Raw genomic sequence first — 25,262 nt, 5'->3', positions numbered from 1 at the left:
AGCTTCTTGTTCACCTTCTTAGACAAACTTTACATTAATCACATGTCATGTACTTATTACATCTATTATATTATACTAATTGGTTGCCAAGAAATACTAATTTTTGGGCAAGAATTACTAATTTTTTGCCAGTATATACGCGTCGAAAGCGTCAAAAACAGCAGGTGTACATTCACAATACATGATGGACGTGCTTCTAGGGAGCGTCGGAGGTCCCGCTGCGCTTCCCGCGCCTCCTGTGTGCTGCGTTTTGAAGCTTTTTGCAGGCTGACGCTTTTGACGTGTATCCTCCAGCGCGGCCGACGCTGGAGTTGGGATTGTTGAACTTTTGGGGGATATCGCGGCGTCGACCAATCAGGGAGAGAAGGAAGTAGCGCTGAAAGCGACTCTCGTCCGAGCACAGCTCTGTTGAATCCAGAAATAAAGCCAAGCCACTCTCTGGATGATGTAGAGCTGATGAACGGGGGTCGGAGGGGGCGTGTTCAGCAAGGAACTCCAAACTTTATTCTCTATTCAACCACACTTCTCTATAGCGCTCTGACATCACAGCGCACACACTGAGTCACACCAAAATACATCCGACCGGAGACACCGCCTTCTCAACACAATAATGTTCCACCACTTCACAGTCACTGGGTGAATTATGACGTAACTGATCACCATGATATCATCCATTGTATGAACACCACCGGCAACAGAGAAGCCCCTCCCCTCGACGCACGTCCCGAGCATCTTCGACGCTGGTGACAAGCGTCTGTATTCAATGAGCACAAGCGTCCACCTACACGCGTGAGGCACAATTTTGATGCCCAAGACACGTTTGGTGTGTTTTATTTTATTAAAACAGTTTTTATCATCTGAGAAATATCTCCAAAGTGAGGAATCTGTTGTTCAGATCAGATCTCAAAATAATCATACACACGTTGATCTCGTCTCGCATTGATTACTGTAATTTGGTTTTCACCTATTTTAACAAGTCGACTCTTAACAAACATTGGCTCCCAGTTTTTTTTTGTATTGAGTTTAAAATCCTTACTTCCTGTGTGATGTGTGGTCCGGCCCCTCAATACATCACTGACTTGTTGTGTCCCTACACTTCAGAGCCCACCCTTCGGTCATCAGGCCAAGGTCTCCTCATGATCCCAAAAACTCATTTTAAACCCGGGGTGACCTGGCGTTCCAGGCGGTAGCACCAAGACTCTGGAATAACCTGATTGATTAAAATTGTTATGATCTTTTTATGATGTTCCTACTGTTGTTTTTAACTATCTTGTGTTTTATTAACCTTTTGTGATGTTGCTGCTGTTGTTTTAGTTTCATTTTTGCCTGTACAGCACTTTGTGATTTTATCTGTGAAAAGCACTATAGAAATAAAATGTACTTACTTATTTTATATGATTTTTATCCCATACAATCTTTTTGTTTTATTTTATTTAGTTTTGTTTTTGTTTTATATTATTTTTTTGTTTTATTTTACTTAGTTTTACTTGGTTTTAATTTATTTTTAACATTTTGTTTAATTACATTTTTTATTGTTTTCTCTGTGAGACAATTTCATGACGCAACATTCTTTCTCGCATTTTATCTGTAAATGCAGTTTGTGTAGTTGAAATAGTGATTGTGTGTGTGTGTGTGTGTGTGTGACTTTTTCTTTTTCTTCTTCTTTTTTTTTCTTTTTTTTTCTTCTTTTTTCTTCTTTTTCTTTTTCTTTTCCAAGCTTTGCCGACAGTCTGCCGAACTCTTCTTCTCTGCTCAGTGGCCCTCGGTAGTCGACCCCACATATCTTGCGCTACGCAGCAGGTCATGGCAGATTTATGTCGAGGGTGGGGGTGGGGGGTGAAGTTTGGGGACGTGTTGGGGTCACACTCTCTGATCGTTGTGTGAGTTTAGATACAGTTTAGCTCTGCTGGATTCTTCACCCTAGCTTAAATGTCTGGTATGTACCAGTGATTTACTGTTCAAACCTTCAGAAAACAACACCACTTTTCAACACTTTGAAGCGTTTAAAAATGGTAGAAAGTTATTCAAGTGTCGTGGATTCATGCGTAAAGTCATAACTTGAGCTTCCACATGTTGAAAAAATTCCCCAGAGAGAATCAGTAACCCTTAAAATGATGAATTACGCTCATAGGGATCACAAACTCCTTTTTCATCCATCTTAAAGAATTGCGTAATAAAGTAAACAAAGCATTCTGGCAACTCCATGTTAAAAATGTCTGGTGGGTCGTATGCACGTGTGATTAATTCATGTGTGTTTTTATTTTCAGGGACAGATGCGGAGGAACCAGTCCAGTGAGTGTTGTTTTATTTTCTGACCTTTTGGATCCGTTGTGTGTGTGTGTGTGTATGTGTGTGTGTGTGTGTGTTTTAAGGGGGAGTCGAGTTGTTCAGCTGCTCAAGTTCTCAACTACATTTTTCTTGTCTGCTGTTGTTTTTAAAGAGTTTGTCTTTTTTTAAAAAAAAAAAAGGAATATCTAGAGCCGGCCAAAAGCAACACCTCCAAAGTAAAAGTAAATAATGAACTCCGTAATAAATGTTTTCCCTTAAATATTACAAATAGGATAAGATGAATTTAACGATAAGAGGTTTATTTTTCCAACTTGTGTGGTCTTAGATATTCTGTTCTGTTTGTGTTTTCTTAAAAGCGTGTGAAATACTAAGAAATTAAATCCTCCAAATGTTGTGAGTCAAGCAGTTTGAAGAAACAATCAGCAAAAGTACAGAAAGTAAATGAACACATAGACAAAATGACTCCAAAGAAAGACAGAAAAATACACAAAAATGACTCCAGAAATGCCCAAATTAACAACAAAAAATCAAGAAATGAAAGAAAAACACACAAAATAGTAATAAAAACACACAGAATGAAAACAAAGACAGAGAAAATGACAGAAAAACATGTCATATTGTGTATTTTCTGTCAATTTGTGTATTTTTGTGTAGTTTGTACATTTTTTTTAGTGTGTAGTGTTAGTCATCTTGAGTTTTTAGTCATTTTGTGTATGTTTTTGGTCTTTTTTTGCATTCTGTGTGTTCTTTTGAAGTCCTTTTACGTATTTTTGCTGTTTTGGGTCTTTTTACATCATTTTGTATATTTTGCTTCTTATTTTTGTGTATGTTTTTATTCACATTAATTTTGTGTATGTTTGTGGTCCTTTTTTTCATTCGTTTATCATTTTTGGGTCTTTTTACATAATCTTGTGTATTTTCTGTGTTTATTTGTATATTTTCTTTCTTATTTTTGTGTGTATTTGTAGCTAGAGTGATTTTGTGTGTTTTTGTGATCTTTTTCTGCATTTCATCATCATTTTATATGTTTCTTGGAGCCGTTTTACGTATTTTTGCTGTTGCTTTGGGTCTTTTTACATCATTTTTTGTGTTTTTAAGTGTCATTTTGTGCATTTCCATAATACTAGACTAGGGTCGCACAAAATATAGATTTGATATTCAATGTATTTTGTATATGACACATTTGTGTAGCTAAGCTAAAGCTGTGCTAGGCGCTGATAGGTGTATATACTCTACATACGCTCAGGGTTCTCAGGAGTTCCAACCCACTGGTCTAAGGGCTCTGGTAAGTATATTTTTATACAGCGCTGCTTTACCCTCAACCATCTGATACAATCCACTTTATGGTTTGGAAGCCAGCTGAATCCAGCTAACTTCACTGACTGCTGCATACTTTATTTTGAAAGGGTTTATGTTTCGGGCCCTCTTGGTTTTATCTTCTTACGCCCTCTTGTGCTTTAAATGCTTGCTTATCTGGATCTCATCAGGGTTCAGTAACACTTCAGACAGACTTTTAAAAACCTGTGCTAATTATCATTGTATTAAAAACAAACTTATGTATTATTAACCCCTATGTACGGTGTAGATTTTAGGACAAATGGCCTCAGGCTTCAAAATAAAAGTTATCAGACTCAATGGCTTCAGGCCATAAAACACAACATTTTATTCTGAAGAAACCAGAAATAGGCATAACGTCATCAATATGTGCTGCTTCTGATACGAGAGCTGATATTTTCTATTTATTTTGAAAGGTTAAGACATATCAACTTTTTTTTTTTTTTTTACTAATATTCTTTCTTTTTTCTGATTAATATTTCTTTGTTTTCATCACTGTATTTGCTGTTGTTGTTTTAACCTGTAAAGTGTCTTTGAGTTTCTAGAAAAAGGCTTTTATTAAAATATATTATTATTATTATTATTATTATTATTATAACCATTATTTTACTATGCATTTATTAATCAAACAATACGTTCATATGTCTTAACTTTTGGAAAAATTCAAGGACAGAATGGCTTTTCAACTTACTTCACCCTGTACAGTTCTGGTTCCTTCAAAATAAAACACCATTTCGTGTTTTATGGCTTGAAGACGTGTCTGGTGACTTTTATTTTGAAGCCTGAGGATGTCCTAAAATCTACACCGTACCTTTGCTATATTTCAGTAAGATGCAGAATTTGCTTTATAATCTGGAAATAATTGTTTTAAAAAAAACTAAAAACAATCTGGACCAAATCTTACTGTAAATATAGATTTTATTTTATTTTGTAAACCCTGCAGTGGTGGATGATTATTTCCACTATTTTTAATCAAAATCAGAATCAGAAAAACATGAATGAGGGTATATTCCTTTTGTTTTTGGGGTGGCTGTTTGTTTCATACTATTTAGAGTAATTTTATATCCATGTAAGTCTGAATTTTGGTTTGTTTTTCACTCACTGCAGCTGATGAACTTGGAAAACCCAGAGTGCCAACATCATACGAGTGAGTCATCGCTTACAAACACCTTTAAATTGGTCTTTCCTCTGTAATAATCTATAATAACCTTAATTTCTAATATTATTTTGTCAGACTGACCAACAATGACCTCCTGTCTCTGGACCCGTTCAGTCCTAATCTGGCCGTTGGTTCTTCCTCGTCTGTGTCGACATCAGCAGGTAACGTTCAAAGTACAGTGTTTAGTTTAATGCTGCACACGTGATTTACTTTTATATCGCTTTATTTTCTCGTTATAATGTGAACATTCATTGAGATAAATAATGTAACACACTTTGTAAAAATAACAATAGAGCCACAATAGAGCCACTAAACGACTGCCTCTAATCAGGCTTACCAAGCCATTGGCTAGCATTAGCATTAGCATTAGCATTGGTATCCAGTGAGAAACTGCTGTAAACCCTATTTGTGCTTAATAAGAATAACAAACTGATAAGTTATTAGCCTGTGAGTCGCAATACATTCTTCCTACACTACCAGTGTCAAACTCAGGGCCCGGGGCCCAAATCCGGCCCTTTAGAGCATCAAATTCGGCCCGCAGCAGGAAGTCAAAAAAAGTCAGAGAAACCATGAATTATTGTGTAAATGACCAACTAATTAATACACAAATTTAATGAATCTTCACAATATTAGCAGGGCTCACATTTCCTCTATGCTTATTTCACATTACAGTCATTTTTAATCTCAAATTGTTAAAAGAACTCTACATTTTTCCAAAATCCTGCAGTTTTCTTCAAATTATTCCACAAACTTTCCTCAAATTACAAAAAAATTGGTCAGAAAATCAAACAAATTGAAAGTGAAGATCCTGCAGAGACTGAGATCTGTTATTTATTGCTTTTATATTATCAGTGTCATATATATTTCATTTATTTATGCGTGGAAGTGTAAATTATGGCACAATAATGATTACATTTTTCCACCTAAAATCTGTGGTAAGATAAACTGTTTTATATTTGACCCATGAACTAAAAGGAGTTTGACACCCCTGGCCCTGAACCAACCAGTGTCAGCTTTAGCATTAGCATTAGCAGTGGTCATTATGCTTCATTCAGTGGAATATTGTTACTGTCAAATTATTTTCTTGCATGCTTAATAAATCGTACATGCACATTTCATACAACTTTTCAAATTTGCAATTGACAGTCAAAGTTGCATTTGTTGATTTTTCTCCCATGGATAAAAATGTGACAAGTTTAAAAGTTTAAAAACTGCTGTGCAAGTTTGAAATTTCTAAATTAATCTGTAGATTAAATACATGTTTACAATTACGTGTAAATCCACTAAATGTGCACTAATATTTGCATTTGCACAAACAATAATTTGAGCGTAACCTTATTTCATACTGTAGTGTGTTAGCATTAGCATTAGCATTAACAGTGACCAATAAAGAGTAGCTTTGTTTATGGTTTACCAAACGTCTTTGAACTTTAGCAAATTAACAAAAAGATGGATTTTCAACTTTGTTTTTTTGTTTTTAAAAAAAAGATTAACTTGATTCAAAGTGTTTTTTCCTCTAATTTTAACAATCAGTTTTATGATTATTATTTTTTCTTCTTTTTTTCAAATTTGACTTTAAAGCTACTTTAAAATGAATAAACATTTTTCCCCTCTTTTTCACTTTAAAAACTGTTTATTTTTATGTCACGTTTACATTAAAAACCCTTTTTACTTGTGTCATTTTTTTTAAATACATATGAATTAATTGTTTTGTTCTTGGCTTTAAACGCACGACACCGGCGTTTAAACAAAGTGACACTAGCGCTGACCCATTGCCCATAGGTTAAGCGTAATCCACAGTTAATTGGCACCTTGTGGAGGTCAGCGGGTCAGATATAAAGCCCTATGGCACGTATGTTGTCAAACAAAGTCTCGTTACTGTCAAAGGTCTCGGCTTAGAAGTCAAAAGAGCATCAAAAAGTGCCCTGATTAGGCTATGCTGATGGGAATTAAGTCTGTTAATGCTCTCTGAGTACAGTGGGGGCAGCATTAGCACTTAATCAACACAACGACATGGAAAATGTGTATTAATACACAATACTCACCCATTTTCCTCGATTGTTTGTATTTTATTTTACATTTTGTTGCTGTTTTTCTCCTTCTTTGCTATTGTCTTGGTTTGATTTTGTTTTCCTACTTTTGTCAGACCTTGACTCTGTCTTCTTATCAATGTCTTCATCATCTCCATCTTTTTTGATGAATGACTCAGACGGCGTTCCGCTCGAGTCTTCAGGTAAAATGGACACATTAGCTGTTTTAGGGTCGTTTAAAAGTTAAGAACTAGGGGTGGGACGATAAGCTAGAGCAGTGGTTCTCAACCTTTTCAGACTGTTCATGAACATTGAAGAACAGTCATGTGGAGACAGGACCATCTATGAGGGGGAATAAAGGGAGATATTTTTGGGGTCCATCCATAAAGTCAGTAAAATGATGGTCCATTGTTCTATGAATCTGTGATAACCACATTTATTTATTCATCTGAATAATATCATCTGTTATCCAGGAACGTTTATTATTATTATAGTCATCTTAAAGATGGAAATCCTGGTTTTAATCAGAAATAAAACGGGTTCAAACTGTGACCAAAAATGGTGGAAATGGGATTTTTAAAACCACAGAAATTGAAAAAAAAAAAAAAAAACACACAAAATAAGACTAAAAATAGTTTTATATAAATGCTTTTATTTCACATTAACTCTTGTTATGAACTCAATAGATAGACCTTCTACGATACATCTTGTCAGGTTTAAATATTGTGAAATCTTGTTGAACTATATATTCTCCCATCTTTTGTTGTTTATGTTTAACTCTGGACTGTAGAAGATCTCTTTTGCTAGATATTGAATTTTTTTTTTTTTTTTTTTAATCGTCATTTGCTGTGAAGTGGATGTAATTGTGTTGTTGCTCTGGCTACTGTCAAGTTATGTTTATTCATTGTTCCTGTAATTCATTGTTATTATGTTGCTACGACCAAAGGACAGAGGATTTTGACTGAAAGATGCTGCATTTGTTGACATAATCATAATCACCGTTATGATTTATCTTATTATGTTTGTGGACTTAAAGTCAGGAGGAGATAAACTCGTCTCATGTTCTGTTGCTTCTAAAAGGATTCAAATACCATAAAAAATGTCTTAAATTTGACTTTGCTCTGCATTTGTCATCTGCCACCTGTACCGATCACGACCCCTCCCCCTCAGCTGAGTCGGCGCCACATCCAGATCGCGCTCCTCCTCTGGCAGAGTGCCAACACTCCAAAGATGCCTCCTCTTTCTCCTCCTCTACGTCCTCCCCTTGGGATTCACCTGAGAACCCTTTCCAGGCCCTCAAACCTACACCTGTGAGGGCCCAGAGCGCTCCTATCCCCCAGGCCTCAGAGCCCATTGACCCCCCCGTCCAAAACGACGCCGTCACCGACGCCTTCTCCTCGGTGTCGTGGTCTCAGAGCCAGTGGATCGCGTTCAGCGATAACTTTGTGTTGCCTCGGCGTCAGACGGCGGGATCGACGCTGAAGGACCTCCAGAGGACGCAGACGACGCCCGGCAGGTGCAGCCGCTTCCTGTCCGACTCTGCAGACGCTAACTGCAAACAGGACGCAGGCCTCTGTAATGCTGATAACTTCTCTGGTGTTTCATCAAACAAAATATCTAATGGTAACAGCGCGTGAACTGATTTTAAAGACGTGTGTTTTGCCTGAGGTTTGGAGTTTTGGTTTGTTTTGTTATATTTTGTGTTTTTTCGGTTTCTGTTGCACGTGGAAATGTCTTAAGTTGGATGTTTTTTGCTTTTCGTGCAGTATTTCATTACAAACTGACACTGCCTGGGTTTCTACATATTTGACATTGAGTTTCCTTTTGTGTGTTTTTGGTCTTAAAAGTTTGTATTTATTCCTTATTTTGGTTGTTTCCATATATGCATGAAGGCTGTACCATGAAAACATTGAATTCTTGCACTTTTATGACACAAGAGTTCTTGTTACCTGGATTAAACATTCCTGTAATTTCTCCGTAGTGCCACTGCCGAACCGACCAACAACACCTCTGGCTCCTGCGGCTCTTGTTCCTCCTCCGCGACCTTCATCCAGACCTAAACTGCCAACTGGAAAACTCACAGGAATCAATGAAATTGTGAGTAATTAAATTAAAATTACAGCCCCACTGCCTGTAAACATCCCATTGTTTTCTATTAAAGTGAAACATTCAGCCTGAATTTTAGATCATTGAGCAGCTTTTTAATAATAATAATCTCATGAAAACTGTATTTAAAGGTGCCTTTCAAGGTACCCATGATCACCGTACAGAAAAAAAACGGTTAAAAACAGTAAGGAACAATTTTTTTAGATAATTTAGCAGCTTTTTCTGTCAAAATACCAGCTTGTGCTGCTTTTGGTTCATCTAAATAATCAGAAAAAGTTAAAGATGTCGATGTAAACCTCTTTTGTTAACAGGAAAAGGATAAAAACAATGAAGCAGAGTAGAAGAGCTTTCCTATGGGACCTTTACTTTCACTTAAACAGTGTGCTGATACGCTCTGGTGGCTGAAGTTAGCGAGTAAATCACAGACTATTGAAGACACAATCCCTGAGGATAGAAGTCCTTTTGGGTTGGAGTCCTTCAACAGTCTGTGATTCCTCGCTAACTTCAGCCACCAGAGCGTATCAGCGCACTGTTTAAGGGAGAGTAAAGGTCCCTTAGGAGAGTTCTTCTTCACATGATTTCAAGATGGAGGAGCACAGGCTCTGAAACTGTAAAGTAGTCCCATTTTTAAAAGGCAATTAAATAAACATGGTTCATAATAATAATGTGTTTTGTTAGACAGATCTAGACATAGATCTACTAATAAGGATATTTCAAAGATAGATTTTAGGCCAAACTTGTAAAAACAGTGGAGGATCCCTTTAAGTCCTTGTAATTTAGAATGTTTTCTATTTTAACGACTTCCTGACTGAATTAATGAAGAATATGTTACAAATCTAGAGAAACATTTGGTGGAAAAACTGTGTGAACATTGAAAACCTTCCAAAAGGTTAAATTGACTCCGAGTCATTGACTTCGTCTCGTTTCCTCAGGCTCGGTCATTCAGTCCTCCCAAATCCTCCAACTCTAGCCCCCCTCCTCCCACTGCCCCCCTGGCCCGGGCTGAGAGCTCCTCGTCGCTGTCCTCGAACGCATCGTTCAGTGCTGCCAACACCCCCACAGTCGGTAGGAGAACTCCCCTCTTTAATTATCCAGTCTAGTTCCTCCCCGACCTCCTTTCACACCCCTTGTCCTGGTCTTTGTCTCTGCACCTGATTCTACTTCCTTCAGCCTCTCCTCACCTTCCAGGAGCTGAGCTCACCTTGGCTCCTCCCCTTTCCTCCCCAGAGCTAGAGCTGCTCTCCCTCTCTCCTCTCTTTCTCCTCAGTGAGTTCTTCAACTCCTCTCACCTTCTCACACAATATGTATTATTTGTCAACGTGAAAGAATCTTGATTTTTTTTTTACCAAACAGTGTCTCGTAAAAAATGTGAGTAGAAATGAATGTTTAATGTTCATCAAAGTCTGCGTGTGAACCCACAATAGCCCTCATTATTCAACTTGTTTAAAAACAGGTATAAATTTGAGTTCACATTTGGTTGTATGACAAAATGAACAGGTAATAAATCCGTCGGCTGAATTTGATTATCATTAACTTGTTGGAGGCTCCGCCCACTGAGGTCAAACAAGAAAAGACATTTTTCCAAGATGAAAATCAGCATTTAACACATCTGAAGTAGAGCAAATACAAAGATGTGCTTTTTGAACGTGTGAAAACTGGAATTAAAGGAGCTCATTTTAACACTCTGTGGAAGAGCATCAGCTACTGAGCAGGTGAAGTCTGTCCCCCTGTGTGTGCTGAGAACAACTTCACACAGAGATCCTGGAGACACACACGGAAATTTGACATTTGTAGTATGTCAGCCTCAGTTGTTTGCACGCTTTAGGCAATAAATAGCACATCTCTTTATAAAAGCAAGGAATCTCTGTCTGTCTGTGAATCAAATATCTCTACGTATCAGAATCAGACTCACCTGAGATTTTCAACATGGCTGCTGCTTGGTTCAAAGGTGTGTATCGTCGGATTTGTTTGGACTGCAATGATACCGTTAAGAAATTATTTCATAAATGCTTTAGAATTGTCCACCGAAGCCACTACAGTTGCGTGCACACCAGAGCCAATCAGTGGAGAGCCCCCACGCCTCATCTCCTGGCTTCAGAAGCCTCCAGGGGGCCCATTTCAGATTCTGTTCAAAAACCAAGCACATATTCGGACTGATGCCACACTTGGCCCAAAAATTGTGCGTTTTGGCTCTAGCGGGCGCTATTCAGACTCTACGCAAAAACCTAGTACATATTCGGACTCGGGAGAACCAGACCTTTCCGGTGATACCACACTTGGCCTGATCCAAGCACGTTAAAAATCAGATTTCGCTGTTGTGTTGTGGCTTTTGTTGCAATTTAATGTGTTTTACATGATTTAAAAAGTGCCAGAGAAAACATTTAACAGTAAAAACATTAAATCAACAATAATATGATTACAAATCTAATCTAAAAATATAGTGCATGTTTTTGAAGGCTGGTGGGAAATCAAAGGAATAATTTTAAAAACCTGTTCAAAGAGAACATGCAAACCCCCAACAAATAAATAACGTGAGGAACTCGTGCTTCTTATTTCACAGTTGAATTCACCTTTTTTTGTGTCTCAAACAGTTTGTGAGACCTTTGTTATTGTAGCACTATTGTTTTCGTCATCTTCATCATCATCTTCTTCAACCAACGGCCTAACGTTTGTTTGAATATTTGGGGGGGTTGAGAATGAATCGCCTCTGGGGGGTCTGGGGGTCCTCCCACAGCAAAGTTTTATCAAAATGCTTCAAATTTCTTGAATTCTGGTGCATTTTTCTTCCAATAACTTAAAATTTTGACGATCTCTTAATTTGAGCTGAAACTTTTCACCCCTCCATGCACCTGCGACTGAGTGAGGATGAACGAGGGAGGGGGGGCCGAACGTTTCATGTGGGGCCGAACGTTTCATGTGGGGCGATGGAAGCTACCAAGTGTGCAACTGGAAAGGGGTGTGGCACGTATTTTGTCATTAAACACATCAACGTAGGACATTTAAAAAAAAAATGTTTTGGAATTAAGGTTTGGACCAATATATATATATTTTTTTTGGGGGGGGGGGGGAGTTAAATTAGTTTATCGTATTTTACGCCCATGTCTTCATCATCTTCACCTCGTCACGTGTGTCCTCTGGGTTTGTCTCCTTCTTTTTCTCCTCATGGCGTATTAAAGAGGACGATGTGTTTATAGCCAAGCTGCCTACGTTTGAGAAGCGCTGTGAGACCCCCGCAGGTACGCCCGGCGTCCATAACTGAGGCCCCGCCCCTGTGTTTGCTCTCGACTAATACCAGTCTATTTTAAATGGACTGTTTTCAGTAATTCTGTCAGCATCCAGCCCTAACATATACGCTACGTTTTGACAGAAACGCTGTGAACTCTTTGATTGTTGTGCCTTTTGTGTGTGTTTAATATCCTGCCTGAGGCTCCTTTTGAAAAGCTAACAGTTAATAATTCTCTTCAAAGCCGCAGCAGCAGCAGAGAAAACCTGAATCTGTTTGATTTGCAGTGTTTGAATGACTCACCTCGTGAAATGCAACCTTTTCTATAATAACGACTTCTTTGCATGATGACGTTTTTTGGAGCGTCGCTGAGGCCTGAGCTGCAGCTGAGTCAACACACACACACACACACACACACACTCACACGGCTAACTCTCTCTCTCTCTCTGGTTCTCAGGGACGTCCCGCGGCCCCAGCCCTGTGACCCTGGCATCCCAGGATGCTTTGCCCATTGCCGTGGCCTTTACAGAATCAGTTAATGCTTACTTCAAAGGAGCTGATCCCGCTAAGTGAGTCTCACATGACCTCCTGCTGCTCGAAGGGCTCCAAGTGGACCTGCACGCACACCTATTACAAGTTTAAACACACACACACATGGTACAGTGGAAGTTTAAAAGCAGTTTTGTGCTGCAGGGAACTCTCACGCAGCGTGTCTTTGGCAGGTTTAGCTGCCTCTGGCTCTGCCCGTGTGGAATGTTTAGTTAGTGTGACACCATTCTTTCAGAGTGGATAACCTACATGGGGCAGATTATGGTCTGGGGCAGTGAAAACATACACTCTTTTATTGGTTAACTGCTGCTAAATTGCGGCTGTGCAGAAGGCTTGTTTTTGCAAGGATTAGCAAATGGAACATTTTCAGAAGCAAGAGGCACACACACACGCACACACACACGCGCACACGCACGCATGCACACACACACACACACCTTCCATCGCTGTTTCAACTAAACAAACATTTACGTACATATACAGTTAGAATGCAAGTGAGAATGCTGCATCCTGATATTATCACACACAGACAAAACGATAAAAGATTGTATTAGATAAAAATTTTGTAAAACAAAATAATAATTATTATTTTTAAATAAAATTAAATATAAAACACAAATTAAATCAAACAAAAATTTAAGAAAAACAAAAACAAAACTAGATAAAACAAAAATAAAATACAACACAAAGATTGTATTGGGTAAAAATTGTGTAAAATTAAATGAAATTGTTATTAATATTTTTTAAATAAAATGAAATATAAAATGAAATAAAAACACAAATTAAAAAACAAAAATAAAATACAACAAAACGATTGTATTGGATAAAAATTGTGTAACATGAAATTAAATTAAATAAAATGTAATAATAAAATAATTATAAATTCAAAATTTAAATAAAACTAAACCAAAAATGAAATAGAAATAAAATAAATAAATAAAACAAAATTAAAATGCAACAAAATATTGTATTGGATAAAGATTTTATAAAATGAAATGAAACAAAACAAAATGTAATAACAGACAAATAATCACTGGTTCACCAGTACAAATGTTTGTTTTTTTTTACATACAAACTATTTGCTAAAGAAATATATTTTTAGATTCTTTTAATTTTACTACTATTATTATGTTATTCTATGAAAGTCAACATTCTAATCATTGTTTCTTAAATAATCTGCACAAAAACTATTAATGAATTAAGTTAATATAATTATACATTAAAATATGAAACAAGCATTTTAGCCAAATAAGTAGCAGTGTCTAAAAACGTGCTCCTCATTTAGAGCGTGGGTGTCAGACTCATTTTAGGTCAGGGGCCCAAATACGGACCAGTTTGATCTCGAATGGGCCACAGATTTTAGCTGGAAAAACGAGCAATTTCAACATTTTTGTGCCCAAGTTTGTACTTCCGCATAAATGATATATAAACTATGTAAGAAACCAATAATTTACAAACAATGAGTGACAGATTTCAGCCTCTGCAGGAGGTTCACTTAAATCTCCTTGATTTTGTGACCTTTTTTTATTGAATTTGGGCATATTTTGTTAAAAAATGGCAGGATTTGGCAAAAATTGATGTACATATGGGGAAATCTGTTCGTGCAAATATTCTGGAATTTTATTGAATTTGTGTATTTGGAGGGATTGAGACATCTACATCTGAAATAGTTGATCATTTACACAATGATTCGTCGTTTTTCTAAACATTAGGATTGTGTGTGTGTGTGTTTGTGTGTGTGTGTGTGCGTGTTGATGTGTGGATAAGTTACTTGTTAAACTTTCATATTTTTTATATAATAATAATCAAAGTGAGCACATACAGTATATACTAAGTTACTACATATTTGGTATCTTTTTATGCATTTAAACGTTTTTTAACTAAAAGAAATGCAGTTAGAATATTTAGGTGTTTTTACGTCACGTTAAAAAGGTTTAAATGCATAAAAAGATACAAAATGTGTAGTAAGTTAGTATATATGTGCTCAGTTTGAATATTAGAATAAATAACAGGAGTAATTTAGTAATTAACATTTAAAAAAAAAAAAAAAAACTAAATTAAAGTGTCAAAATAATCTTGAGAATAAAGTGGAAATTTTATGAGAATAAAATTGAAATACAAACATTTAGTGAGATTATATTTATTTTTATGTTTTCTTTTTACCCATCATCACCACTGTTATCACTTTAAGGACTTTAAAGACACTTTGCAGACGTTTCCATTTGTTCTGACCAAAGAACGGTTTTAATCACAAAATATTACAACTTTAATCTAAAAAAATATGACTTTAATCTCGTAGTGCTCAGATTTCTTTTTATTTTAATCCGACTCTAATATGTCTTCGTACTATTATAGTCCTGTGTAAGATTTATAAATATTTCTATTTTTATTTCCATCATAATATTCATGCAAATCTTGCCCGATGAACATTTTATTAAATATCATGAGGTGTAATGTTTATACGTCATTGATCCATTTATATCCAGTAATAAATTACTGAACCTCAACATTTCTATTGCATATAAACATAATTTAAATGTTGGGGAATTGAATAATTATGATGATTTTTGAACTGATTGTGAGGATAAAGTGATGTTTTTTTGTCGTGCGCTCCAACAGGTGCATAGTGAAGATCACAGGAGACATGACGCTGTCGTTTCCCATGGGCATCATTAAGGTTTTCACCACCAACCCGTCCCCGGCCGTCCTCACGTTTAAACTGAAGAACACCAGCAGGTTGGAGCAGATCCTTCCCAACCAGCAGCTTCTCTACAGGTGAGCAGTGGGAACGCTTTGGAAAAACAAAAGTTCTCCTCAGAGTCTGAGAGAAAACGTCAGCAGGAGGAAATTAAATTAGTGACGTGACATAAAGCTATCATTAACATGTCAGGGAGGAATTTTCCAGCCGAGGTTTTATTGGCCTGAGTCTAAACCCAATGTAACGCAGACATATTCAACACTTTTACATCATCTTTAGAAAATGTTTAATGTGTGGTTCACTACTTTAGCTGTCTTTAAAAAAGGATTAAAACCCAAACTTTCTCCATTTCCCAATGTTTCTCCTAAAGTCCACATGGTGGGACTCCTCAAACCAAATGGAATAACCACGAGGTGTCTTATTGTGTATGAAAACACACTCCTGATGCTTTAGGCTGAGAGGAGCGATGAGTAATGGAGCCTCACATTATTCCTGTGTGTGTGCATGTGTGTGTTTTCTGCAGCGATCCTTCCCAAAACGACTCCAACACCAAGGATTTCTGGTTCAACATGCAAGCACTGACGTCCTACCTCAGAAAGGCCTCGGAACAGAACCCGTCGGCTTCTTACTACAACGTGGACATCCTGAAATACCAGGTCAGTCATACAGGCAGGATGTTAAAATCACGTTTTATTTGAAACTCAGAGTGAATACGGAGTATTCAGAAGGATTGAGATACTTTATACTGGACTGAACTGCTGTTATTATTGGAGGTTAAAACAAGCTTTAAATGTATTGGAGAAAGAATAGATGTAAAAAGCAGTACGAGAAATTATAAATACCTTTTTTTTTTAAAAATGCCACATGCTGCTCGCTCTAATTTTGTTTGGCCACTGAAAAAATAATACAAAATGACTCCAAAAATACACAAAATGACATAAAAACACACCAAATGATGCAAAAATCTTAACGACACTCGGAAATTATAAAATGAGGGCAAAAAAATACACAACAAAAAAATACAGCAACAATAAAAATACATACATTTACTCTAAAAACATGAAAAACAAGACCAAAAATAAACAGGATAATAACTCAGTTACACAGAATGACTCCAAAAACACCCAAAACAACAACAAAAATACACAAACACAAAAAATGACACCTGAAATCCATTCATTTATTCTAAAAACATGTAACTTGACTCAAAAAAACATGAAAAATTGGACTAAAAATACACAAATTGACACCAAAAACAGCCAAAAGACAATAGAAATACACAAATACTCCATAAACAAAGACAAATAAAACCTGAAATACATACATTTACTCCAAAAACACGAGTCCGCTCCAAAAACATGAAAAAAACGACACCAAATATACACAAAATGGCTGTAAAAACAGTCAAAACAACAAAGGAAACACACAAAAATAAAGAAACATAAACAAAACAATTACAAAGTTGCACAAAATGATTCTCAAACGACAACAAAAAAACACTAAAAATTACAACAAATTCTGACGGTTGTGTTGTTGTGGTGCGTTCAGGTGCAGTGCGACGGTTGTATTGTTGTTGTGGTGCGTTCAGGTGCAGTCCGAGTGTTGTGTTGTTGCGGTGCGTTCAGGTGCAGTGTGACGGTTGTGTTGTTGTTGTGGTGCGTTCAGGTGCAGTCTGACGGTTGTGTTTTTGTTGTGGTGCGTTCAGGTGCAGTCTGACGGTTGTGTTTTTGTTGTGGTGCGTTCAGTTGCAGTTTGACGGTTGTGTTGTGGTTGTGGTGCGTTCAGGTGCAGTCTGACGGTTGTGTTGTTGTTGTGGTGTGTTCAGGTGCAGTCTGACGGTTGTGTTGTTGTGGTGCGTTCAGGTGCAGTGTGACGGTTGTGTTGTTGTGGTGCGTTCAGATGCAGTCTGACTGTTGTGTTGTTGTTGTGGTGCGTTCAGGTGCAGTGTGACGGTTGTGTTGTTGTTGTGGTGCGTTCAGGTGCAGTCTGACGGTTGTGTTTTTGTTGTGGTGCGTTCAGGTGCAGTCTGACGGTTGTGTTTTTGTTGTGGTGCGTTCAGTTGCAGTTTGACGGTTGTGTTGTGGTTGTGGTGCGTTCAGGTGCAGTCTGACGGTTGTGTTGTTGTTGTGGTGTGTTCAGGTGCAGTCTGACGGTTGTGTTGTTGTGGTGCGTTCAGGTGCAGTGTGACGGTTGTGTTGTTGTGGTGCGTTCAGATGCAGTCTGACTGTTGTGTTGTTGTTGTGGTGCATTCAGGTGCAGTGTGACGGTTGTGTTGTGGTTGTGGTGTGTTCAGTTGCAGTCTGACGGTTGTGTTGTTGTTGTGGTGCGTTCATGTGCAGTCTGACGGTTGTGTTGTTGTTGTGGTGCGTTCATGTGCAGTCTGACTGTTGTGTTGTTGTTGTGGTGCGTTCAGGTGCAGTCTGACGGCATCCACTCCACCCCCCTGAACCTGGCCGTGTACTGGAAGTGTACGTCCACTACCACAGACCTACGTGTTGATTACCGCTACAACCCAGAGTCCATGGACTGTCCTGGTCCTCTGTCTAACATCCAGCTACTGGTTCCAGTGGACGGAGGAGTCACCAATGTGCAGTCACTGCCCAGCTCCATGTGGTGAGGAGGAGGAGGAGGAGGTTCTAAAGCAGCACAGATCCACATAAACTCACATTCTGTTTGTTTTTAGGAACTCTGATCAGAACAAGTGTCTGTGGAAGATCAGCGACATCTCAGAAAAGTCTGAAAATGAAGGTGAGAGATTTATTTTAATAACTTCAACAGAAAGCTACATGTGTCTCCTGTTTTCAACCGAAGGTGCAGGGTCCCTGAGGGCCAAGTTTGATCTGTCAGACGGTCCGTCCAACCCGTCCACGTTAGCGGTTCAGTTTGTGAATGAGGGCAGTACGTTATCAGGGGTGGACATGGAGCTGCTGGGAGCTGGATACAGAATCTCTCTGAACAAGAAGAGGTTTGCTACAGGTACGTACAATGTCTACAATGACCTTTTTATTCACTCTGTTCACATTATAATACATATACAGTAGATATACAGTACATAGATAGACTGACCTTTTTTTGCCCTTTTGAGCCCAGTGTTGATTTTTCTAAATATTATGTTTATTTATTACCAACAATCTTTTTAACAAATTTATGGAAAAATGCAAAAATTATTTATAATAAAAAAAGAAGCATATCAAAAAATCTCAAAATTATGTTTATTTATTTTTTTTTAACTCTCCTCGTACTATTGTGCAAAGCATCAATTTTATTTATTTTATTTCATTTTTTATCATTTTCCAACAATCTTTTTAAAAGTAATGGGGAATTTAAAATTAATTAATAAAACACATAAATAATAATTAAAAATGTAAAAAAAATATTTTATAAAAAATAAAACAATTTTTTTTTTTACAGTTTTTATACTCTGCTTCAACTATAGTTAACCATTGTTTCAAACATTGATTTTTTTTTTTAAACAAAATTATGGCAAAACCAATGTTTTATATTTTATATTGATTTTTATTTGTTTGTTTCAGAAACAAAAAAACAAGTAAAACTTTACTTTGCCTGAGTTTTGTATGTAAATGTATAAAATTGTTTAATTTTATATTTTTCATCATTTAATTTTGAAAAAAAACTATTTTTCATCAGTTTGATGAAAATATTTTAAAGCAAAATTGTAAGATCTTTTTTAAAAAAAAAATTGAACTTTTTTTGAAAACATTGTTCATTTAGACTTTTATCTCAGTTTCTAAACCCTTTTTTTGTATCAATAAATGTCTAAAAAATATTTTTTTAATGAACGGAGTAGTTTTTCTCTCAAATGTTTAAAAAAAATTTAACAAAATATTCTTTATAATATATTTATTTACTATTGTTTAATTGTACATGTGTCATATGTGTATTTTACACTAGTCGTTACGATACTAATATAAAAAAACTGTATATTTTATTAATATTTGTTGTGAAGTGGGAAGCAAACAACAATCCATGTAATGTTGTATTTCCAGGGCGTTACATGGCAGATTGCTGAGACCAGCCCCTCCTCCTACCCCTCCCCCTACTTCCTCCTTTTCTGCTTTTCAAGAAAACAAAAATGGTGCCCGACTCAGAGTTGGCGTCTGGATGAATCTCACTACAATAAATCAGCACTGAGTTTTGAACACTGTTGTGAAAGAAGAAAATAAAAGAAAAGTTAAAAATGATCTTTCAGGAAATGTGTAGATATAACGTGTAATGATGATGATTTCTGACCATTTAGATTCTTTAAATGGTCAGATAATAAGTATGAATTAGCTTTGTTGTATATGAAATTATAAAAGCAGCAAAAAAAAAGTGCACTAACAATCCTCTAGATGCTCTTTTTTTCATTTTTCCACCAGCCTTCCATGAAAATGATGCTTTTCTGTTCTGTTTCTTTCTTACTTTAACTGTAAATAACAATGATTATTATTATTCTGCTCCACCAGCTCAAATCAGCCTTTGTTTACCGATCGTTCTCGTCTATTTCTGATCAATGTGCAATGAAGGTCGAATCTGTCACAAACACTCGTAGCACAAGCCTCTTCAAAACAAAACAAGTGCTTTCACAGGAAATGCAAAAAAGTAAAAACAGACCCAGAGAGAGTCGGACCTCAGTGCCTCTAAAAACCACAAAAAGCACAAAACCGTGGATTTAAGCTCCATTTGTTTCTGTTAGAAATGCATGAAGGTCTTTGAGCGATTGTCCTTTAATGTGGTTTATAACCAGTGTGTGGTCTCTTTAGGCTTTTGTTTACTTCCAAAAGGCACAGCATGCCTTTAAAAAAAAAAAAAAAAAAAAAAAATCAAACATGTTTAAACCTTCTGTTTTTGTCTTACTCAGCAGTTTCAACCGTTTTACAAGCTTTTTTTAAAAAAAAAAAAAACAACAACGTAATGACCCAAGATCTTTGTATTTTTCTGATGCGTCTGTTCTTTAAACGGGGAAGTGTGCCTCAATCTTGTTTTTTTATGGGGGTGGGATTCTTTAAGCCCTGTTTAAAGGGTCCTCCACTGTTTTTACAAATGTGGCCTAAAATCTTTTAAATGTACTTATTAATAGATTTTTGTCTAACAAAACACATTATTATACACCATGTTCACTTTATTGACTTTTAAAAATGGGACTATTTTACAGTTTTAGAGCCTGTGTTCCTCCATCTTGAAATCATGTGATTGATGATGTCACACGGCCCCACTGCCTGTAAACATCCCATTGTTTTCTATTGGAGTGAAACATTCAGCCTGATTTTTACATCATTTAACAGATTTTTCAGTCAAAATAACAACTTGTGCTACTTTTCGTTGATCTAAATAATCAGTAAAAGATGAAGATGTCAATGTAAACCTTTTTTGTTTACCATAAGTGTGAAACAGTGCGCTGACACGCTTTGGTGGCTGAAGTTGGCGAGTAAATCTTGGACTGTTAAAGACACACAAACCCTGAGGATAGAAGTGCTTTTGGATGGGAGTCCTTCAACAGTCTGTGATTAACTCGCCAACTTCAGCCCACCGTTTAAGGGGGAGTAAGGTCCCTTAGGAGAGCTCGTCTTCTCTGCTTCATTGTCTACTACGAAACCACAGAACTTTTGCCCCCATTGTCAGATTTGTTTAAATCCTCTTTCCATACATAAGAGGTTTACATCAACATCTTTAACTTTTACTGATTATTTAAAGCAACCAAAAGCAGCACAGGTTGTTATTTTGACTGAAAAATCTGCTGAATGATGTAAAAATCAGGCTGAATGTTTCACTCCAATAGAAAACAATGGGATGTTTACAGGCAGTGGGGCCGTGTGACATCATCAATCACGTGATTTCAAGATGGAGGAACACAGGCTCTAAAACTGTAAAGTAGTCCCTTTTTTTTAAAGTTAGTAAAACAAATATGGTGCATAATAATGTGTTTAGTTCAGCATAGATCTACTAATAAGTAAATTTCAAAGATTTTAGGCCACACAGTAAAAACAGTGGAGGATCCCTTTAAGAAGAATAGCACTGACAGACTATAGCAGTAATGTTTTTTTATTGGATATTGAAGGGAACGCGGCACCCCCTCTTGAATCTGTACCGTCTTCCACAAACGACGCTAACTTCTGTTCTGTACGTTTTTATACGATTTTTGTCAAAAATAAGGAAACGCCTTAAAAACCAACCACTCAACGCTGAGTAATCCAGTGTTGTTTTTGTTGGACTGTGGCTACGTATCGTCATGGCAACCACTGCCATCGCCTTTTGATAGATCAGCGACCTTAAAGGGCTTCGAGTTAGAAAGTGAAGACAAACGGAAGTGGTGCTATACATGTTAGAAATACACTACAACCCCCCCCGCACTGATCTACTTCTTCGCCCACAAACGGCATTAAAATATGTCTTGATCTGGCAACCCTGACCTGACCTGAGGGTTTTCCTTTATTCAGACAATTTTTTTCAGGAAATTGACCTTAGTCTCTTGCTGATCGCTTTGATGTACACATCAAAGGACACATCAAAGCGATCAGCAGTAGATCAAATTAAACTTTCTGACACTAAGCTGGAATAACTTTTTTTGTCATAAGAACTCTTAAAGACACATCCAAGCGATCAGCAGATGCCTCTGAGGAAAACTGGTAGTTGACAGTCAAAGCATGTCAGGAGATCAAAGTAAATTTCCTGAAAATAGTTGCCTGAAGAAAAAAACCTTTACGTACTGACCTGAGGGCTTAGTTTGGGATTTAGTAAAACGTAAAAGTAAAAAATTGCTGAAACCTTTTAATAACCGGTGTTTCATTCATTATGAATTACATTTGTATGTAATAATTTCCAACATTTTTTGCCATAAACCAATCATTTATATACAGTTTATCTTAACCATGGTACTTGACTCTGACTTAAAAAGCCAAACATCTAAAGACGCCTGAAATGAGTTTACATTTAATCCAAAAAAACAAAAAACTAACACGTCATCGTTCTGTGTTCTTGTTCAAATGACTTTTATCATTGTTTTATTTTTTTTTGGTTTTTTTGTTCAAATGTGGAAAAAGCATTAAAAAAAAAAGCATTTTAAAAAAAAGCATTAAAAAGCACAGATTCTGTCACAGTGTTCAGAGTTAGCGAGTTAGCACGTTAGCACGTTAGCAAGCTGGTTCTTGCTCTTCCCCAAATGAAAGGCTTTGAGTTGAAAGCAGGAGGTTCTTCACATTTGCTGTTTTTAAACTGAGTTTAAAACAAGAGCCACTTTGTGTAAATGATTCTCGTACGTTTTTATTCAATATCAGCCACTTTCTTTTTGTCTCGATTTTATGATTTCTCATTGTGCCTGTATTAAATGTGTAATATATGAATATATACAAATATATTAAATTGAATACTTTAAGTGTGCTCTGCGTGATTTCTTTCATCCGTTATTTATTCACGCTGGTCATTCACGTTGACTTCACTCCATAAGGGATTTAAATACATGTGCTTTACATAAAATATTTTTTTTGTGTTTTTCTGTCTTTTTGAAGTAAAAACAGCAAATCATAATTTAAAATGTATAAATCTTTGTTCCAAGTTTTCTGACACAATGACTGAAGGGGATTACTGACTGAAAAATATCAATAAATAATTAAACTAAACTAAATATGATAAGGTGAAAATTTCTACATTTTAATATTTGATTTCCTGCTTTTCGTTGATGTTTTGCTTTGTTTACTTGGAAGGATTTGATCCAGATTGAAAGTTTCCCTAAAACGTATTTTCTGAGGAAAGATTTTTACTTTCTACGCCACAAAGTGGATCGAGACAAATGGTTTTCTTGCAGAAATTCTATGATTTGGTAGAATGAGAGACTTTATTTTAAACCTCTCTTAAAACATCACATTAAAGAAGCAGGAGTTTAAAACTGATGGTTCGCAGAGCACTTCATGCCCGTCGTCTTTTATTTTTCTGGTCCACTTCAAGATTTAAGGTTTTTTATTTTTTCATAATTTTTTCAACATTTCCATGAAAAACAAAATTTGTTCTCGGGCGAGCAACGGAAATATAGCACTATACTTACTACAGTATAGTACTAAACGTACATAGTATTATGATATAGTGGATTTTCTTTTAATGTTTTAATTATTTATCTCCATCTTTAAAATTTTTGGTTAGAGATCAAAAGGAACATTTTTAATAATTTTGCCTGTATTATTCATGTTTACTGCACAATCATGCTTTATGAGCATGAGTAGGAATACTTTAGTCAAATATGTATAAATTTGAAATACAGACAATGAGCAGCAGCCTTTTGGCCAAATATTGCATAGTAGAATTGATTTTATATTTTACATTTGCTCTCTACTTTCCTCTTCTTTCACGTTTTTGTAGCTTTTCTCCTATTATTTATATATGTTTTTGTTTATTGCTATACGCATTATATAATCATGTGTATTAGAGGAAAGAGGAGATGGATGACATCGTCACTACCATGAGCTGTCATTGAAGGAGGTAAGATTACATTTACTACTGTTCATTCTCAACTAGGGCTGGGCAGAATCATTTCTATTTTGGCGATATAGAAAATTACAATATTTCCTATATTGATATATATATTTTTTATAGCTAATTTTGTGTTAAAAACACTTGTTTTAGGAGCTTTTGCTTTCACTACTTCTCAGAACATGAAAAGCTCAGTTTGATGGATTACTGAGTGTGTTCTAACCCTAAACAAGCCATGCTACAGAACTCACTCACACGTGCTGTCCTTTATAGGAGAAAAAGCCAAAAAAGTGGCACATATTGTTCAGCTGTTAGTTAATAAATGTGTCCGTGTTGCATTTTGTTTGCATCAGCAAATGAAACAGAATTCTTGTCAGACTTTATTTGAATTAAAATGATCAGATTTATATCATATATCGCCACTTTGAGAAAAATATCGAGATATGAGTTTTGGTCCGTATCGCCCAGCCCTATTCCCAAGGAGCCGACTTAAAGAGGTAGTTTTTGTTGGCATATTTTATTCATTTGTCTTTGAACAGTCTCAGGTTGGTCATTTAGTTCCAAAAAGTAAAAAAAAAAATGGATAAATCGACCTATGAAAAGAAATAAGAAATGCTGTTCTGATTAAATAAAGCTGTAAATGTATAAACTCAACAGATGAAACTGTTGCAACACTGTAAGACTTATTTTTTATACTATAATCAATGTAGAAAGGTTTGTATTAAACTCTCCATCGCTGGACTCCACATGTTTCCAATGTACAGTGTGGAGTGTGAGAGCCTCACGCAGTGCAGGACGTACAGTATGTATGACTGTGAGTACACGCTCAGCACTACATCAACACCTAGTGTGTATTTATACACTCAGTCATCCCCGTGTCCAACGACCTCCTCTGAGGTTCCTGACCACACATGTGAACCATCAGTGTTGATTTTACCGTGTCAGACACACAGGGAAAGATCTGAGGCTCTCCTGTGAATCAGATGCAAAAAGTGTGTGTGGATAGTTTATATACAGTAAATACAGTATATGATATTAAAGGATCAGTCAGTCACACAGTGTGGGCAGAACAGGTAGAATAACTAATAATGTGAGTGTGGAGAAACAGCAGACTGAAGAAATACAATCTGATTATTTTAAATTGTCCTGTGTGAAATCATTCATACGGAAATTAAATATTTATGCTTGAAAGGTTTATGTATATAGTCATCTTAAAGATTTAAATCTTTGTTTTAATCAGCGATTTAAAAAAAAAAATGTGTTAAAAGTGAGCAAAAATGGTGGAAAAGATGGTGAAATGGGATTTTAAAAACCACAGAAATTGGTTAAAAGTTACAAAAACCGACAGAAAAAGTGGTGAAAAAGGGTCCAAAGTGTCAGAAATAAACAATTAGTTTAAACTGGTAAATAATG

General features: G+C 36.3%; 1 protein-coding gene across 15 annotated transcripts in view; it reads left to right on the top strand.

Annotated features, from left to right (window-relative positions):
- fcho2 (FCH and mu domain containing endocytic adaptor 2) overlaps window positions 1–20,212 on the top strand; it is a 64,517-nt gene extending 44,305 nt beyond the window's left edge. Inside the window, exons 15-31 of one of the 15 annotated variants that reach the window (XM_028462392.1) lie at window positions 2,268–2,292; window positions 3,536–3,574; window positions 4,732–4,771; window positions 4,859–4,944; window positions 6,930–7,016; window positions 7,984–8,436; window positions 8,795–8,910; window positions 9,852–9,984; window positions 10,090–10,185; window positions 12,096–12,155; window positions 12,600–12,711; window positions 15,311–15,466; window positions 15,913–16,045; window positions 17,803–18,002; window positions 18,073–18,137; window positions 18,207–18,365; window positions 19,397–20,212. In XM_028462392.1, coding sequence (XP_028318193.1) covers window positions 2,268–2,292; window positions 3,536–3,574; window positions 4,732–4,771; window positions 4,859–4,944; window positions 6,930–7,016; window positions 7,984–8,436; window positions 8,795–8,910; window positions 9,852–9,984; window positions 10,090–10,185; window positions 12,096–12,155; window positions 12,600–12,711; window positions 15,311–15,466; window positions 15,913–16,045; window positions 17,803–18,002; window positions 18,073–18,137; window positions 18,207–18,365; window positions 19,397–19,419 — 1,983 coding nt within the window. In that variant the 3' untranslated portion in view covers window positions 19,420–20,212. Of the gene's footprint in view, window positions 1–2,267; window positions 2,293–3,535; window positions 3,575–4,731; window positions 4,772–4,858; window positions 4,945–6,929; window positions 7,017–7,983; window positions 8,437–8,794; window positions 8,911–9,851; window positions 9,985–10,089; window positions 10,186–12,095; window positions 12,156–12,429; window positions 12,564–12,599; window positions 12,712–15,310; window positions 15,467–15,912; window positions 16,046–17,802; window positions 18,003–18,072; window positions 18,366–19,396 lie in introns of those variants that run through there. The other 14 variants (XM_028462391.1, XM_028462389.1, XM_028462397.1 and 11 more) reach the window with 14 other exon arrangements.
- Window positions 20,213–25,262: the final 5,050 nt, after the last annotated feature.

Source organism: Gouania willdenowi, chromosome 12, assembly GCF_900634775.1.
Source record: "Gouania willdenowi chromosome 12, fGouWil2.1, whole genome shotgun sequence".
NCBI lineage: Eukaryota > Metazoa > Chordata > Actinopteri > Blenniiformes > Gobiesocidae > Gouania > Gouania willdenowi.
Note: the sequence above shows the minus strand (reverse complement) of the source record. Positions and strands in the feature narration are given on the sequence as shown.